General features: G+C 45.9%; 1 protein-coding gene across 5 annotated transcripts in view; it reads left to right on the forward strand.

Annotated features, from left to right (window-relative positions):
* The window catches only part of TNS2 (tensin 2), a 123413-nt gene that overhangs the window by 81842 nt on the left and 23634 nt on the right, over window positions 1-17937 (forward strand). For all 5 annotated transcript variants that reach the window (XM_081851666.1, XM_081851668.1, XM_081851669.1 and 2 more), the window contains 12 exons: window positions 3155-3193; window positions 6702-6740; window positions 8881-8930; window positions 9924-10095; window positions 10905-10955; window positions 11749-11871; window positions 12180-12244; window positions 12390-12473; window positions 14062-14174; window positions 15486-15546; window positions 15671-15749; window positions 17193-17322. In XM_081851666.1, the coding sequence (XP_081707792.1) occupies window positions 3155-3193; window positions 6702-6740; window positions 8881-8930; window positions 9924-10095; window positions 10905-10955; window positions 11749-11871; window positions 12180-12244; window positions 12390-12473; window positions 14062-14174; window positions 15486-15546; window positions 15671-15749; window positions 17193-17322 (1006 nt within the window). The remainder of the gene's footprint in view (window positions 1-3154; window positions 3194-6701; window positions 6741-8880; window positions 8931-9923; window positions 10096-10904; window positions 10956-11748; window positions 11872-12179; window positions 12245-12389; window positions 12474-14061; window positions 14175-15485; window positions 15547-15670; window positions 15750-17192; window positions 17323-17937) is intronic.

Here is a 17937-nt window from a genome sequence, read left to right on the forward strand (position 1 = left end):
GTTAAAAGGGATGTGGGTGGCACTGCGGTCTAAACCACTGAGCCTCTTCGGCTTGCCAATCAGAAGTTCGGCAGTTCAAATCCCTGTGACGGGGTTCCTGCTCCTGCCAACCTAGCAGTTCGAAAGCACGTCAAAGTGCAAGTAGATAAATAGGTACCACTCCAGTGGGAAGGTAAACGGCGTTTCCGTGCGTTGCTCTGGTTCGTGCATTGCTCTGGTTTCGCCAGAAGCAGCTTAGTCATGCTGGCCACATGACCCGGAAGCTGCGGACAAACGCCGGCTTCCTCGGCCTGTAAAGAGAGATGAGCGCTGCAACCCCAGAGTTGTTCACAACTGGACTTAACTGTCAGGGGTCCTTTACCTTTACCTTTTTATTTACATGTTGCAACTCCAAAACTCAGTGCTCATACTAAAATTCTCAAGTTTAACAAAATGAACACACATAAGCCTATCCCTTCTGACAGTTCTGAACCTGGTCTTTACAACTTTGCAGAACCTGTTTGGAACTTACAGCAAAGCATGGCATTGTGGAGGGTGAAAGGGCTAAATTAAAAGGCTGTGAGAGATGAGCTGGTAGCTCTCCCTTGCATGACACGAAGACTTTTCCTGCTGCTACACACAACCTACGTATTACTCAAACAAGTCGTCAGAAGCAAGAGATCTAGGAACTTTCTTATATGATTCCATGGCAGAAGCTTGAGAATTTTAAGACTTCAAATACTGTGACAGAATCTGTACAAAATTCTATATAGATGGTGTTTCAGCTGCCTGTTTCGATTAGCAACTTGATTCAGTTTTGGAGATTATTCATTGCTGATTTTACGAATGATGCTTACAGAACCTGTTGATTGAATTGTTCTTTGGGAGTTTCAAGGCTCTACTTTTTTCAGTTGCAGTGTACATACCCTTATTTTAATATGAAAGATGCCTTGGGTGAATTTTGATTTGGAGAGGTGGCAAATAAATGTGCTTGTTGTGTAAAGCAGGGATGTGGCCTAACCTTCTTTGGACCGAGGGCTGCAATCCCCCTTGGCCAACTGGAGGGGGTGACTGCCAGGAGTGGGCATGACCCAAAGTAGGCGTGGCCACCCTTATCCCCCCCGCCCCGCCCCCCCCCCATGACGCAGCCTCTGCTCCGCAGCTGATCTCTGCTGTACAGCTGAGGAGGGAAGTTGGTGTCTGCTCCTTGCTCATCAAATGATCAATTTGATTAATTGGGAGGGGAGCAAATTGCACCCCCAACAGGTAGGGGTGACAGTATCCCTCTCTTTATCATTTTCCTCATCTTAAAAATACATATCCTCATGAAAATTCCTCAGCATTTTGGTGCAAATGTCATCTAAACACATTTTTTGTCTGCAGTTTGTACACATTTTTGCAAGCAATTTCTCCTAACATAATGCTTTTGTATGATATTGTCAGTCTGTTAATTGTTATACACATTTTCCCTTAATATATGTATATTTGTAAACATTAGTTGATTGGAGCACTAAATCACAAAATCCAGTTAAGTGTGAACTTTGAAGGATGGCTGTGTATCTGTTCTTATATTGTTTCTGGAAGTCCAATTTTGATAAATTCAACTTTAAATGCAAACTGAGATGAATTTCTCCCCATCCCTACCATTAAGGCAACCTCTCTCCCAAACCCCCAATCATACCTTCCTTTTTCATTTTGCTGCCACTGCCAAATGACGGGGTGTTTGGGGACCAGCAAAATTTGCTTGATCAGGCCTCCAGGACAGGGGTTAGGTACCCCTGCAAAAAGGAAGCAATATTTCTGAATAATATCTGGTTTGAATCCATCTAGCAGCCAAAGAATGTTGGAAAATCAAGCTGGGAAAAAAGCAATCTATAAAAATTGCTCTTAGTTAGAGTGGTATGTCTAATATTAAAACATAATTCATTGGGGGAGGTTTAATGGTATAGGCACATGGTCCCTCTTTCTGTCCTCAGGTTGTTAAATAAAACCTTCCCTGTTTTCTGCTTCAAAGGGCATTTTACATGAAAGGAAAGTGAAACAGAATCTTCCTATTTACAGGAATTGGTCATTTATGTACATCTCTTAATGTTTGGCATTCTTATTAGGAAAGCAAATGAATCCTCTCAGTAGAAGTGTTTGCCTAGCTCACAAATATTCTACTTAGAACTTCAAAAAAAATGTAGCATTATCCTATTTCAGGTTCACATTTTGATTTTTGTACGCCCTTATAAACATGTATCTGGAACAGTCTCTGGGGCCTGGGGGGGGGGGGAGCGGGGAAAGTGGCAGGCAAGGAGAGCATTAAGCATACTGATGTTTCTCTGTTCCAAATTGCACCCCCCCCCCGAAAGAGCTTTTATCTAACAAAGTACCACGGCCATTCAGGATCATATTTGTCTGTCATGTTTAGCTCTACTCTGATGTTCAGTTTTTGTTTGTTCAAGGACACATACATGCACATTCATGTGTGCGCGTGTTGAGTGAAAGCCAGCAGTTGAACAAATATTAATAAATTCCAACTCAATTATTTGTTGCTAGTAACATCCATGGAGGAGCAAGGCGAGCCCCTTGCTGACGTGGCCTCATCCCTTAGATCAGGCTGCCAAGGGAGGTGGGGGTTCTCTGTCCCCTGCAAGCAGCAGTTCCAGAACCTGTAGAAGACGAAGGAGACGGCACTTGGTCCCTCCCTCTTGGTCCCTCCCTCTTCTCTCGTAGGTCACCCAGGGATGCAAAGGCAGCTTCACCAGGTGAGATGGGAGAGCGGCAGGGCTGAATAGCCTCCCTGTGCTTCCCCCCTGGGTGTGGGGTGCAGCCTGTTTACATTTCTCTATATATAGCAGAGCCCCCACTGCTGTGCTGCCCGCTCTGCCTCCCAGCCGTGATGAATTGCTGCCTATGTGTGCGCCGTCATTGGAAGGGCCCAGCCCAGGCCAAAGCAAACACCCTGATGGGAAAAAGAGGCAGATCCTGCTGCCTCGTAGAGAGGCAGTCCGAGGAGCTGAGCAAGAGTCTTTCTCCACTCCCACCACTCCTGAGCATGGAGAGAGGAAGGGGTGGTTTGGTCCTTGCAAAGCCCTGTTTGTGGGGATGCTGGCGAGCTGGGAGGCCTCCCAGCTGAGCAGCCAGGGATGTGCAGCCGGACTTTTCATTCTCTGTTTCTTCTCATTTCCAGGTAGCGTCATCCTGCCAGCCCCTCCCTCTACCTGAACTGGTAAGTGTGGATGTCTAGCCGTCCACTGTATGTTTTATGCCTTACCTGTGGACTTTCCCCACCCCCTGCATAGTTGCAGTCTGCTGTGTTTTAGTTGAGTGAGGATGGGGATTTAGCACAAAGCATGACGGCATGTATTTCTAAATTCACCATGCTTTTTTGCCTTTCACCTGGCTTCATCTCTGCAAAGGTTTTGGCAGGCATATGCATCAGCAAACCAAACAGTTGTCTGTCTTGCACACTCCCAACCAATTTAACATTTGTTTGGAACTTTTAAAATGATGATGAACTAATTTATGTTGACAAAACCGCTACCAAGGATGAGGCAGGAGAGGTGTATGTGATACCAGAAGCCCCCAGTCAGCCTGTGCAATGCATTGTCAGATTCTGCCCCATATCTGCAGTTCCTTCATAGAATTATAGAATTCCCCAGGCGTCCTTCCTAGAGAGAAGATTGTATATGAGCAAATCACAGTGGGTGACTCCGCTGCTTAAAGCAAGGGTGGGGATCCTGTGCCCTCCACATGTTGTTGAACTGCAACTCCCATCAGCTCCAGCCAGCGTGGCCACTGGCCTCAGCGATGATGGGAGTTGGAGCCCAACAGTTTATAGGGGGACAGATGTTCCACAACCAGGAAGGCTAAATACTGGCAGGTGGGTGGATTCCAACCACCACCACCACCACCACCTGCCATAGATGAAGTAGTTCTCTGATGAGCTATTCCTTATGAGCCAAATTGCAGTTGAGGTTATAGGTGGGTCTTTGCTGTGGAGGTTTGTGAGAGTGCTCAGTAAGGAAAGTCCTTTCTTCAGAGTGCATAAATGCGTGGATGGGAATATGGAAGGGAGAGGTGGTTTCCTGGGTTGAAAGCCCAGCTGAGCTTTAGATTTGTTGTGTACTCTTGGACACGTTCTGTTTCTTGGTTTTGGCAGTGGGATCCAAGGCCAGCCCAGCCCAGCCATTAGGCAGGGTGAGGCTACTGCCTCAGGTGGCAGAAGCTCCTGAGGCAGCATTTCCACGGGCACCACACCACCTCCAGCAGCAGCAGCAGCAGCAAAGAAGCAGCGCCGGCATTGGCATCAGTTTCAGCCAAGATCAGGGCTATTTGGGGCATGATCTTGCCTGAAATTGGTGCCATGATGGAGCTGCTTCTCTGCCCGCAACGGATGTGGCAGGGCACGTGGTGCAGGCAGCAGTGACAGATAACTGTGGTGGCAGGAGCGGTGGCAACAGTAGGACAGAGCAGCACTTCCTGATTCACCTCAGGTAGTGAAATGGGATGCACACCCTGGTGGGAACAGTATTAGCCTGGCTCATAAGCTCGTAAGTGCTGCTGTGAGAATGTGAAAGAACAACTGCAAGGAACCAGACCAGATTAATGGTAGCAGGAAGCAAAATCTCCCACTGAAGAGGGAATGAAAGAAATGTTAATAATGCAACTTGAGAGGATGCATTCCCTTGCTGCTGACGTCTGATGGGCCTATTTTCTCTGTGAGGGCCAAGACAGGAGTTGCAGCCTTCCCTGTGAGCTAACCTGTTAGCAACTGGAAGGCGTTCTACGCCACCCAGTGCAAGAAGGGTCAGCTAAAGCACAATGATTTTTTGGCTACTGTCTACCATACAGGAATGTTTCAGAGAAATGCCAAGATACAGATAAGAGGCTGTCCAACTTGCTTGCTCCAGAGGGCCTTGCGGACCCCCACCCCACTCCCAAATTGATTGTGACCTTAACTTGCCTTGAATCTGGGATCAGCAAAGGTATTCTAGTGACCTCGCAGGTCAGGAAGACTCAGGAGACCCAGTTCATGGCTGGTTTAGTGATTTAGGAGATGGATGGTCCCTTGACTCTAGCCTTGCAATGGAGGCTGAATGTGGCTTCATGTTAGTTTTTAGAGAAGTCAAGATAGTAAGAAAGCTGTATGTGATCCTAATTATCTGTAGCTCTACTGTATTGTTTACTTTTCTCTCTTTTATTGATTGTCCTTTTTATGCTTTTCCTTGTTCTATTTGTCCTTTTTTGAAGTTTGTAACTGCTTTCTCTGCTTGCAAAGCAAAACAAAAAACAAAACAAAACAAAATAAAGGCATATCAGGTGGCTTGCCAGCTTTTTGCTGCAATGACAATGAGCTTGAAAGAACAGGTGTATCCTCTCCAAAGTGCAACCAAATGTCCACCGCCTCTTCCCAGTCATGAGGGCAGGCTCTGTTTCCCTCGCAGGTTGTCCCAAATTGAACAGACAGTAAAGGAAGTGAGAGACAAGTAGTCTCCAGGAAATGTAAAGAGGAGCCAGGCTGACAACTTATTAATAGCTGTCCATTCAGTGACCAATGTGTGGGGGGAGGGCAGGAATTGGGCCACATGGCCATTTTCTCAACACAATGAAATTGTAAGTCATTTGTGTTTGGCATGGCGAGACATTCTTTTGACTATGCTGACATTAAAAGATTGCAACCTGCCTTTCTGACTGCAATAATCCATGTGAAGCAAAGAGTTCGCAAGCAAGGGTCAACAATTTTTGGCTGAGCTTGCTGACCAAGCCAAAAATGGCAGTTCCAGCTCCTAGCAGAATTTCTCGAGGGGGAAGCTGGGGGAAGCATGCATTGTTGGAGAACCTCCCACCCCAAGGGAAAGGCAAGCTCATCAGGCTTGCCAGAGGGTGGTGCCACACTCTCTGTGGTGAGTGCATTTGTTGAAACCTGTTGCCAGGACATGGCAAGCTGCTGAATGCCCTCACCCCATCAAAACAGTGTGATCTGCTTGGGCCATATCAAGCTATCCTCTTATATCAACTTCACTACCTTATGATCAAGGAAAGAATGGTCATGTAAATTGCAGAGATCACAAGGATGTGCATACTGTACTTGTTTCTTCTTTAAATTGTGAATTTGCAGTTCATTTAGGGAGGGTATGAGAAGTTTCTTAAAACTTAGGGCCTGCCACTGAAAATTGTACTCCCGTATCAAGTTTTCCCTCTTCCCTTCTATAATATGTTTTAAAACCCACTCCTGTGTCATGACATCATTGCTTTCCCTACTAGGTGTCGTGGGCAGTAGGGCTGTAGAAATGCACATTTTATGACATCAGAGGGGGGTAAGGTTAATTACACTGTAGCTGGGAGGAGAATTTGACATGAGGAAGCCATTATCAGTAGTAGCTCCATTTCACTCGCTTTTTAGTGGTACCTCTAGCTCCCATCAGTCTCAACCAGCATGGCCAATGTTCAGGTTTGATGGGGGTTGTAGTCCAAAACATATGGAGGGCCCCAGGTTGGCAAAGGCTATCCCAGTAGGAAGGTGTCGTGTCGCTGTTGCCCCTGTGTACCTCTCCTTCGACTCCGGTTTGAGGTTCAAGCCATCAAGGAATGAGCTTCAGGCCCCCCACTGCAGCTGAGGAGGGTCTCAGCCATAGAAGCTGCATGGTGCTGTCTTGCATTTAATGCTCATCTTTGTGATTTTGTTTTGCTTTCCTAAACACTCTCCTTCTCCCCATTCTTCCCCATTTGTCAAGAGGAGGAATACAGCTCCAGTCCGGCGTATTGAGCATTTGGTAAGACTTTGCTTTCTCTAAACTCTCTTAACTCTGCCTGCGGGGCTTTCCAGTCTAAAGTTTGATTCACTAGCGACTGAAAACTGTTTCTAGACACCATGCTGACATGTAATCAGGAAGGGCATGTAAGGGCATTTTCTTCTTCTTCTTCTGCTTGTAATTACACTCATTTTTCTACTTAAAAGATCTTTATTCATTTCATGACTCGTTCGTTAAAATCGCATTAGGTTCAGTGCACATTAGTCAAAGACACATTTGTTTCATAACTTGAGTTCATTTCTCTCTCTCTCTAACTTCTTCTAATCTCCTTCTCTCTTTTTAAAAATGCTGACGTGGGAAGATAGTTGGCTTTGCAGCTGCCTCCAGGCGGCCTCCCTCTCTTTCCTCCAGGTGCTCCAGGGTCCATTGACAGATCGATGGTTAAACCACTCTGAGAGGGGAATAGAAGCCTCCTAACAACACTCAGCACCCTCAACAAACTGTGCTTCTCAGGATTCTTTTGGGGAAGCCATGGCTAATTAAAGTGGCATGCTACCACTTTAAACATTAATAATAATAATAATAATAATAATAATAATAATAATAATAATAATTAGTATTATTATTTAAATTTGTATATTGCCCTTCATCCAAAGATCACAGGGCTGTTCACAACATAAAAAATACAAAAGGAGAACACAAAATACATAATAAAACAAGAACAGACCAATAATCTGCCCTCTCACAATCACATTCAAAAGGCCATAGAATGTTAATCAGTTTTGGTTGAAGATAAATATTTTTGTGGTACATCTTCCAGCTCCTGCAAATGCCTGGATAACTCATTTATAAAGTCTGAAATATTCCTGACGTATTTTTATTAGATATGTCAAAAGTGAACCTGTTAAGTTCACTTTTAAAAAACCTTTCTATCAAGGTGAATCAATTAAGATGGAAGGGATGAAAACAAACTTCTCACTTTCAAAGATATCTATTTATTAATCTATGCATGCTAATCTGAGTGAGGGGAAAGATTAAGATCATTATGTTTTGTTCTTAAGAGGCATAGCCTGAGAAGGAGAGAGCCCTAAACCTATTAGCTTTTTCTACAAATCTCATCCACCAACTCAAGGAGACATTCTCAGCCCATCAGTCTTAGTAATGGCAATGGTTACCCTGTTACCTTCATATTATTAGCCCTTATATTGCAGGTGGGGAACTGAGGCTGAAGCCAGCTAGTGGGTTAACACAAGAAGCAAGATTCAGAACAGGGTTTCTTCATTCACAGCTCTGAGACAAACTACATCTTACATTATTTGTGCTTTTGCAAAAGGCATTATTAAGCGGGCTGCTTTCATTTTGAAAGAAAAACACCCATGTTGAGCCCCATCCAGAAACAGCCATCCAATTCATCTTTAGGGACAAATAGCAGTTGGCTAGTTGTGGCAAGGGTGACCAGCTTAAGCACACTTTAAAAAAACCATGAATAATGAGCACAGGAACATTGGAAACTCCCTTATATTGAGCTAGGCTGAGCTGCAGTAGTGAGATGAGACACAAACCTGTAGACTTCATTCTGCTTGGGGGGGTGTGGGGATGGGGGGGGGCATAAGCCTTCGACAGAGGGAGGCAGCAGTGCAGATGCCTTCCCTCCATGGCAGAATATGTAGATCTGACATTGGATGACGACAGGAGCAGCAGAAGTGGGGGGAATGTGGGCACGGTACCATGGTGGGTGGGGCTCAGCGTCCCTATGGATATGCAGATTGTTCCTTCCCTGGTCATCAGATCAGTCCTTTGATGAGTGGAGAGGGGGCACTGTGAGCTAAGGTGGGGAAACTGTATGTCAGTGTGCAAATATATGAAGGTGTGTGCCCCCCTCCCCCATATGTGGTCCACGTGCTCACTACTGGCATATGGACCCTGGTAGGTTGGCCAAGGGGAAATGCAGCTCTCAGGCAAAAAAAAAAAAAGTTTGGCCACACTCCTGCTTTAGAATAGAAAAAATATGAATAGAAAGAAATCTGTTGCTCTGTTTCCTGCATGCTATTTATTGCTCTTTTCAGTCAGAGTCACTCTGTTCTTGCTTGCTGTTTTGCTTTGGAAGTGCTTTTTTGATGGCTTTCCCCCGACTTCCTCCCTCCCCACATTTATTTTTCAGGGCTCTACCAAGTCCCTCAACACTGCTAAGCAACGGAACACGCTACCCAGGTAAGGGGTTTGCATTTAGGTTTTGCATTCTTGTCATGCTGACTTGCCTTTGGGACCTATAGTTATCCTGTAACTTCTGCAAGCAGCAGATTTGTGCTTTGCAGAAGGTGGTAATTTAAATACCATTCTGTGATTACAAAAGGCATGTGTCTGGACTGCTCCAACCAATTCTGATTGGCCACATTCAGCTGGAAGAAAGACAAAGAGAAACTATAATGTTTATGGGCCCAGGAATGGCCCAGCAATAGTTTTGAATGTCCTGGGCAACCCTGTCTCCCCCACCCCCTTCATCTTTTGGTGGAACCCCTCCAAAATCAGCACCCAAATGAGAAGGCAGTGTAATTTCTAAAGTATCTTTGTTTTTGAAGTGTAGCCTTATGATCTCTTGAGATCATATTTTCTCTGAGGTTGTGGTGTTTGTCTCAGGAGCCTTGGCTCAGGGATGGTTTGATATACAATAATATTGATAATGTTCAGTCAGTCAAGTCCCAATTATGTAAACTCATTTCCAATGCAAACTATAGGTGCAGTTGTTCCACATGTCAGCACAGAGCCTGTATTTGAATAGATCCCTGCTTAATTCAAGCTGCATTGGGGGTGGCGTTAACATATGGGGGACTTCTGCTTCATCAGTGGAACTTTAGAAAATGGAGATTGGTATATCTCACCCATATCACCATCTAATCCCCACTCAGCTAAATTCTGTGAGGCAGGAAGCACTTCCTTTTGTGTCCTCCTTCCTAGGCACAAGTCTGGGATTTCTAGGTCTGCATCCAAGTGGGCGGTTTTTTTATCCCACCACTTTCCCTGGGAAAACCAGCTGTTTACCACTGAATTGGAGCAAAAGTTGATTGGTTTTTCTGTGGATTGCCACTGGTTCCAGTTCAGCGGTAAACAGCTGGTTTTCCCAGGAATTAGAAAACAACCATGGCTTGCTTCCCTCAACCCTCCCTCCCTTCCTTCCTTCCTTCCTTCCTTCCTTCCTTCCTTCAGGAGTTTCAGTCTAGACCACGTGATGGAACGCAAGTATGACTTTGACCTCACCTACATCACTGAGCGCATCATCTCTGTCTTCTTCCCCCTGGCCTTGGAGGAGCAGCGTTACCGTGGCAACCTTCGGGAGGTGGCCCAGATGCTAAAATCCAAGCATGAGGACAAGTACATGGTAAAGAAGCCAAGGGAAGCCAGGGGTGGCAATGGGTAAAAAAATCCATTAGGGGGCCATTGCAGGGTGGGCATGTGAAATCAAAAAGTGAGCCTTTCTGGATACCTGGGGTTGAGTGAGTGTGTGAGGGATGCCTGCTTCTTAGAGAGATGGGGAGCACCATACCATGTAGACACAGGGTGCTCAGCACAGGAGTGTAGGGATCTTTCTTATACTGTGCCCAACCATTGGTGCATCTAGCTCAGTTATTGTCTGGCAGTGATTTCAAGCAAGGGTGTTTTTCAGCCCTATCTAGAGGCACAGGGGGTAGGAGTTAGGACCTCCTGCATGAGAAACAAGTGATCTGCCCCTGAGCTACGGCTCATCCCTTGGAATTCATCCTGTTCTCCCTGTTCCTCAGTTCAGTCTCCTACCTGAAGTATGGCACTGGAAATCTGCAAGCCGCCAATGCAGATACCCTTGTGGGTATTCTTCTTCTGGGCTGTACAGACACACTTCTGCATTTTGTAGGCTTTGCAAAGGAACAGGGAGCACAGAAGATTGATGGAACTGGTCTGGGGAGGGGGAGAAAAGTTGGAATGGGAGGATGGGGAAGGGTTGCCAATGTTTTAATTTAAAAACAGAGTCCCTGGGCATCAGGGTTGGTGGCAGAACTAGAGCAGACAGAGCCAGGTTAGAATCTGGTGGGGTTTGGAGCTCGTGCTGGTGAGGGGCAGAGAAATACTGGCTTGATGAGTACAATATTGGCTGGCTGGTAATCGTTCACTGTGAGTAACAGAGGCCAATGAGATGTCTCTTTGTGTCAACAGCTCCTCAACCTGTCAGAGAAGCGGCATGACATCATCAGGCTGAACCCCAAGGTGAGGAAGAGAAGGGTTGGGCCTCAAATGCTTATATTGACCTGGGGACAGAGTTTTGCGGTGTTGGGTCTCGAAAATTCTCACGATGGAAACTTGCAAAATAACTGTCTGCACCTTTCTAAACACAAGTCAAGCTTGCAGCTGTCACTTTTGGCTGTATGAAAATCACACATTTAAGGCACATGATTCCCCCCATCCTAGGAACTTTAGTTTGTTAAGGGTGCTAGGAATTGTAGCTGTGTGAAGGGTAAGCTACAGATTTGTTTGATTTGCATTTTCATAATTAAACATGGGTTTCCAGTAGCAGGATATAGGGAATGTAAGAAGCTGCCTTGTGCTGAGTCAGAGTGTTGGTCCGGCTATTTTCTGCATTGACTGAGATAGCAGATGTTGTGGTGGGGCACTGCTACTCACCAGTTGGTCATATTGTTGCTGCTGCTGCTGCTGCTTTTTAGTGGGATTGGAGAAGGAGGAGGAGGAACAAGGTAGCAGTGAGGTCAACGTGGTACAAGACCACTGGATTGGCTCTGCCAGTGCACTTGCACTGCAACAACTCTCCTCCTGGAGGTCAGATGTGTGATGCCACTCCAGTGTCCACTCCTGCCCGGTAATGGCTCTCCAGTGTTACAGACCAGAGTCTTTCCCAGATGCTGGGGATTGAACCTGGGACCACCCACTGTTCTGTAGTAAAAAATAAAATACAACCTGACTCTCTTGGCTCTGGTTCCATTTGTTCTGCCTTCGTATACGCACGTGCCTCCTTAACGCCCATCCTCTCTCCTTCCCGGCACAGGTGCAAGACTTTGGCTGGCCAGACCTCCACGCCCCACCTTTGGACAAAATCTGCTCCATCTGCAAAGCCATGGAGACCTGGCTGAACTCAGACCCACAGCATGTGGTTGTGCTTCACTGCAAGGTGCAGAGGGAAATGCCCTAATTTTCCTGGCCACTATAGATGGGCATTTAGGGGAAGTGGCTGTGGATGGTGGAGACAGAGGGGACTGCAAAGACACCAGAGACTGAGGAAAGGGCTTTTGACTTCTGCAAGTCATGATCTGTGGGTTCTCACAGTCATTCCTCTGTCTCTCCCCCTGCCTCTGAGTTGGTTCCCATAGTTTTTTGGGAAACTTCTTGCACTCCTAGGCTGATGGTGCCGCTGCATTTTATGGTCCTATCTCCAGTTTTTAATGCCCCCCCCTCTCTCCTTCTCCCTCTTTGTGCCAGGGCAATAAGGGCAAGACCGGCGTGATCGTAGCAGCCTACATGTACTACAGCAAAATCTCTGCAAGGTACCAAGCAATGTGGGGAGGGGGCTGTAGTTGTGTGTGGTAGGCTGTAACTCTACTTGGCTTCTGTCTTCAGCTCAAGACAGAGACTCCTAAGGGGGCCAGCATGCAGGCACCCACTGGCCTCTTTCCTTTCTTCCTTCCTTAGTGCAGACCAGGCCCTCAGCACACTGACCATGCGCAAGTTCTGCGAGGACAAGGTGGCTGCTTCTCTGCAACCCTCCCAGAAGAGGTGAGGCCTGCAGCTTCACTCCCACCCCACTTTCCCCTCTTCCTCTGCTGTCATGCATGTGAAATAAGCTGCAGGATGGGTGGGAAACGCATCATGGCAAGGCGTTGCAGGGGTGTTCTGTGAGAAACTTTAGGAAAACACAGAAAAGGGGTGGATGTGTTTGTGTGCATGTTGCACTAGATACGAAGCCCTTGTGCCTGAAGACCATTCTGGCTATCCAGCGTGCTCTTCTACTCTCACAAATCCACAAGATCCTCAGGGAGAGAAAAGGTGCTGGTAGCGTTAGGTGCAATAGCTAGGAACAAAGGGAAAATTCAATTCAGTTCACATTTAAAGACAAATCTACCTGGTTTGCACTTTCTGGAACAATCCACAAACCGAAACAGCCATCCTTCAAAAGTTGCACTTCTCCGAATTTTGCACTGCAGTTTTCCAGCTAAGGGCTCATCCATACTTTAAATTGCCCCATTGCTTTCCACTGGGAAAACCTGTGGTTTAATGCTGAATCGGAACAAACGGCAATCTGCTTTTCCACAGTTGTTGTTTGTTCCAATTTAGCACTAAAGAGCAGATTTTCTGGGGGAAAGTAGCAGGGCAAAGGCAAAACTGCTCGGACGTTTGCCTAGATTGTATGGGACAAGCAGAAAGCGGCTTGGACCCGTGCTTGCAAGGCATGGGACAAGTGGACGTGTGGATGAGCCCTGTGTAATTTGTTTTTAAAAATGCATAGACTAGGGTAAACTCTGCATAAAAATGCATATACTAGTAAAAATAGCATAAAAATGCATTATATTTGGGGAAATTGCTTTGCTAAAATGTGTATGATAGGCAAAATTGCATACAAAAATGTGTATTAAGAGAAATTTGTATTAAAATGCTTATGCATTTTCATGAGGATTTAAAAATGGATTTCATGATGTGGAGACTTGAACTTAAGAATGGAAAAATGAGAAACCGAGAAACCAAAAGTGATAGATTTGCCCATCCCTCAGGACAGCCCACTCCCAGTGCACCTGCAGTTAACAGGGGCTGCATAGCTGTTATGCTCCCACCAAGCAGACCTGGTCATCTGGACAGGTGTAGTAGCTGCTACGCTGTGTTGCAGAGATTTGGAGATGAAGAGTGAAGATGGAAGAGGAGCAGTGATTCAGGGGGCTAGTTGTAAACCTCCGGTTAGCCTGATAAAGCCTGGAGGCTTTGGAGCTGTCAAAGCCAACTGAATCATCTGAATTACCACCTGGTACAAGTGAATTTCCCCCCATATACACATACAAAAGCTCCCTATACATAGGTAACTAGACATTGGGGAGCTGGATTCTAGCCAGCTTTTCTCCCCAAGATGCTGATTGTCTAATTGTGGAGATGTTTTCTTCTTTGGGACACTTCGCACCCCGTGGGCTGTCAGATGTGGTACGACACAGATGGGGACTTCCCACCTATTGGGCTCTTGGCTGCTATTATGAAACAGGGAGTTTAGAGGCTAAGGGGTAAAGGAGGAGGTAGCTTTGAGACCCAGAATTTCTCCTGGAATCCTGTTGGTAAGCCTAAGAGCTTGTGGCTGACCCTTCTCTCTTTTCCCTGTGGACAGGTATATCCAGTATTTTAGTGGGCTACTCTCAGGCACCATCAAGATGAACAGCAACACCCTGTTTCTGCACCATGTTCTTCTCCCAGCTATCCCTACCTTTGGGGCTGGAGGAGGTAAGTGCTGCAGGCGATGTCCAGAAAATACATCTCCCCATTCAAATGCAAGACCGTCATGGGCATGGCTTAAAAGCCTGCTTGCACCTCCCGTCTGTTCTTGCACACATTTGTGCATAGCACTATTTCAGGTCAAACAAGAGTGACCAAAAGGGTGAAAAAAAGCAAGAGGGAGAGAGGGGAACTGACCTGGCAGGGTTTTATAAAATTGAGAATAGCATGGAGAGCACAAATAGGGAGATTTTTCGCTTTCTCTCATAACACTAGATCTTGAAGTTTCTCATTTATGTTGATCGACAATTCTTCATGTGTGGGACCTGCAGCAAAATGTTGCAGTGTCACACACACACACACACACACACACACACACACACACACACACAGTTCCTTTTCCCATTCCCTGTGTCTGCCACCCACCCCACCTCACCCTGCAAAAGCTGTCAGCAGTCTGTGCCTCCTGGGCATGCTCCATGACTTCGCTGGTGGGCTGTTTTAACCCTCACTTTTTAGGGTTCCTCCCAAAAAAATTTCTTTGTACTTGGGGTTTTCTAATTGTGTTGAAACCTCCCTTTTGCAGGTGGGGGGGGGGCTACCTAAACAATGGCACTTAAAGCCCAGTAAAGAGAGCACTACACTATAATAAAGTTAGGGAATTCACTGCCACCAGATGTGGGGGAGGGGGCATGGCTTTAGATGGCTTTTGATCTGAGACAAATCTATGGAAGGGACACCTGTCAATGACTCTTAGTTAGGCTGCCTAAATGAGAACCCCATGTTCAGAAGCCTTGGGCTGCCTTTGTGCCCTGTTTGAAGAATTCCCAGAGGTATCTGACTGGCTGCTGTTGAAAACATGATGCTTTTATCCCTAAGATTGTGCTAGGACACAAACAAGGGAGAAAGTGTGAGTGTGTATACAGGGCTAGTTCATCTGCCAGTAAACTAGGCAACCATTCAAGGGGGTCACAATTCACGGAGTACCCACAATCTCAGAATTAGAACACAAGCCCCATGTTATTGTGCTAATTATGGTATGCTCTCCAGTACATTCTGATCTGAGTGTGCACCCCATCTGCATGAAATGAGGTTGTAGAATGAACTCTTTGTTTAGGCAGGGAAGCTGGTCCTGATGCACATTTGACCTATGTAAGGCCTTGTGAATAAGAAGATTCCACATGGTGTAGGTGTGGAATTGTTAGTACTGGTACTAGAACTGAAACCAAATTACATACACATGCCCAACTTTCCTTAGGAATTGAGTTTGTTGGCCTGACCCCTCAGGCTTCTCTTACGTTCTTATCTTTCCTCTTCCAGGTTATCAACCCTTCTTGAAGATCTACCAGTCCATGCAGCTGGTGTACACGTCTGGGATCTAGTGAGTATGAGTGGGTTCTGCCTCAGGCAAATGCCTGGGTCACCCTATGAATTCTTCATAGATAAGGGCCAATCTCCTTGTAGCTTCCATCCCAGCTGTCCTTCTGTTTCTTCCTGTCTTACAGCAGTCTTCATGGTTCTGGTGGAACTCAGAAGCTCTGCATCAGTCTGGAGCCAGCCTTGCTCTTGAAAGGGGATGTCCTGGTGAGTGCTGGCAGGAGCTCAGGATGTAAGGTGGGAAGGCTGGACTTGGTGGACCTCTGATCCAGCAAGACACTTCTTTATATTCTTAAGGAAGAACTAAGACTCAGAAACGCAATTATGCCGTAGCTGGTAAAGAGATCCCAAGTATGCTATCTTCCTTGTAAATGTAGAACATGCTGTTACATAAGGGGTAGTGAGATTGGTGGCTTCCATATATTATTGGACTTCAACTCCCATCATCCCTGACCATTTGCCATGTTGACTGGGGCTGGTGGAAGTTGGAGTCTAACAACTGGAGGCCACCACACTGGATACCCCTGTGGAGATTCTGACATCATTATTTAAAACAAACAAATGATCCACTCTCTGTTTTTCCCAGAGAAGGTGGCTCAGAAGTGGCTCACCTCACTTTTGCCTCTGGTCAGCAGGTTTACATATTTTAAAATAATGTCTCCAAAAATTATGAAATCTGTTTGACTGGAGATGACTGAGGTAGGAGGAGTGGAGAGGAAGTGTGGGGGCGTACCCTGAGTAGCGATGACTCTATCTCAAGCAATTTCCCTTAAAAAAAATTATTAAAAAAATTCAATCACATTCACATTTAGGATTCTCTGAATCCCTTGACTTCCCTCCACCCTTCTCTGGTTTTCATTGTCAATCCCTTTTTATTCAGCTTATCCTCGCGCCCCCCCCCCCCATCTGTTATTAACTTTTCCATTATATTTTGTCTTTTACAAGTATTACTCTAATCCTGCCAAGGTTTTTAGTTGTTTACAATGTTCTCTTAAATAAGCTATAAATTTTTCCCATTCTTTCCTGAACTTCTCCTCATCCTGGTCTCTGATTCTCCTGGTCAGTTTTGCCATTTCGGCATAGTCCATCATCTTCATCAGCCATTCTTTTCTGGTTGGAACCTTGTCTTCTTTTCATCTCTTTCTCAAGCAATTTCCAACACTCCTAGGAAACGCTGACAGCCTTATTAACTGTAATTAGCCGATTCATCACTTCATCTGTTTCCCACACTCTTAGAGTTTCAGTTTTCTTCCAGTTTGGCTGAAGACAAAATAAGTTTATGCATAAAATAATTGCTACTGGATCTCTAGAGAGCTCATCATCCAGCATCTTCAGTCTGGATGCAGGCTTCCCACAGGCACCTGGTTGGCCACTGTGTGATCAGGATGCTGGGCTAGAAGGGGCATTGGCCTCATCCAGCAGGATCTTCCTATATTCTGAATCAACTCAAGTACTTGCTGTCAATGTTCCTTGACCATGAAAATAATGGTGTCACAGTAAATGTGTACAAAATCTGTGGGCTTGGTGTATGTGAACATTTGAGCGTGCCCAGACAGCTGTGTATGGTGGGTAGTAGCAGAAGCCTGCTTGCCAGCTGGGAGAGCTAGGCCTCGAGTGATTATTATGTTCATTTCCCCTCCTTTTTCTTAGGTGAAATGTTACCATAAGCAGCTCCAGGGCACCGAGCGTGATGTTGTGTTCCGGGTCCAGTTCCACACCTGCACCATCCACAGCACCCAACTGTGGTTTGGTAAAGATGAGTTGGATGAGGCCTGGAGAGGTGAGAGCAAGAGGCCTAATCCTTAGGCAACAAGAAATCAAAGCAAAAGGGTGGCGTTCAACTCAGAGCTGACCTGTTGAAATCAATGGACCCAACTTAGTCTTGTTCATTAATTTCCCCAGGTCTACTCAAAGTCTGGTAAGGTTAATTTATTTCAGCATGAGTTTTTGTAGACAAGAACCTAATTCTTGCCACAAAATCTCTTCATATGCTTGCTGCAGCAGACCAAGGACTGGTCTGCATGTTCAGCAAATTCCATGGTAGAGTCCATCCCAGGCTTTACCACTTAGGACTTAAAAGAGAAGGAGTCACATTTTGAAACTGTCCCTGCAAGTGAAAAATGTGCTGCACATGGACATTGAGGGGGAGGGTAGGCCAGAACCTTTTCTCCCTGGTGCGTTATTTATCTCCATGAATGAGTTTTTTATTTGAAGGAAGCATTCAGAAACTGAATTCAGCCTTAAGTTGTAGAGGCCAAGATTTTGCTGAACATGTGGCTCTCCTAGAGTCTAGTTCTGCAAGGTTCCACTACAGGACACACCTTGAGAACACCTCAGGTTTTAGGCGAAGGGGGTTGTAAGTGCATTTCAGACTAAAGCCAGTGTTTGCGTGAAC

Source organism: Podarcis erhardii (assembly GCF_964252035.2).
Source record: "Podarcis erhardii genome assembly, chromosome: 2".
Classification (NCBI taxonomy): domain Eukaryota; kingdom Metazoa; phylum Chordata; class Lepidosauria; order Squamata; family Lacertidae; genus Podarcis; species Podarcis erhardii.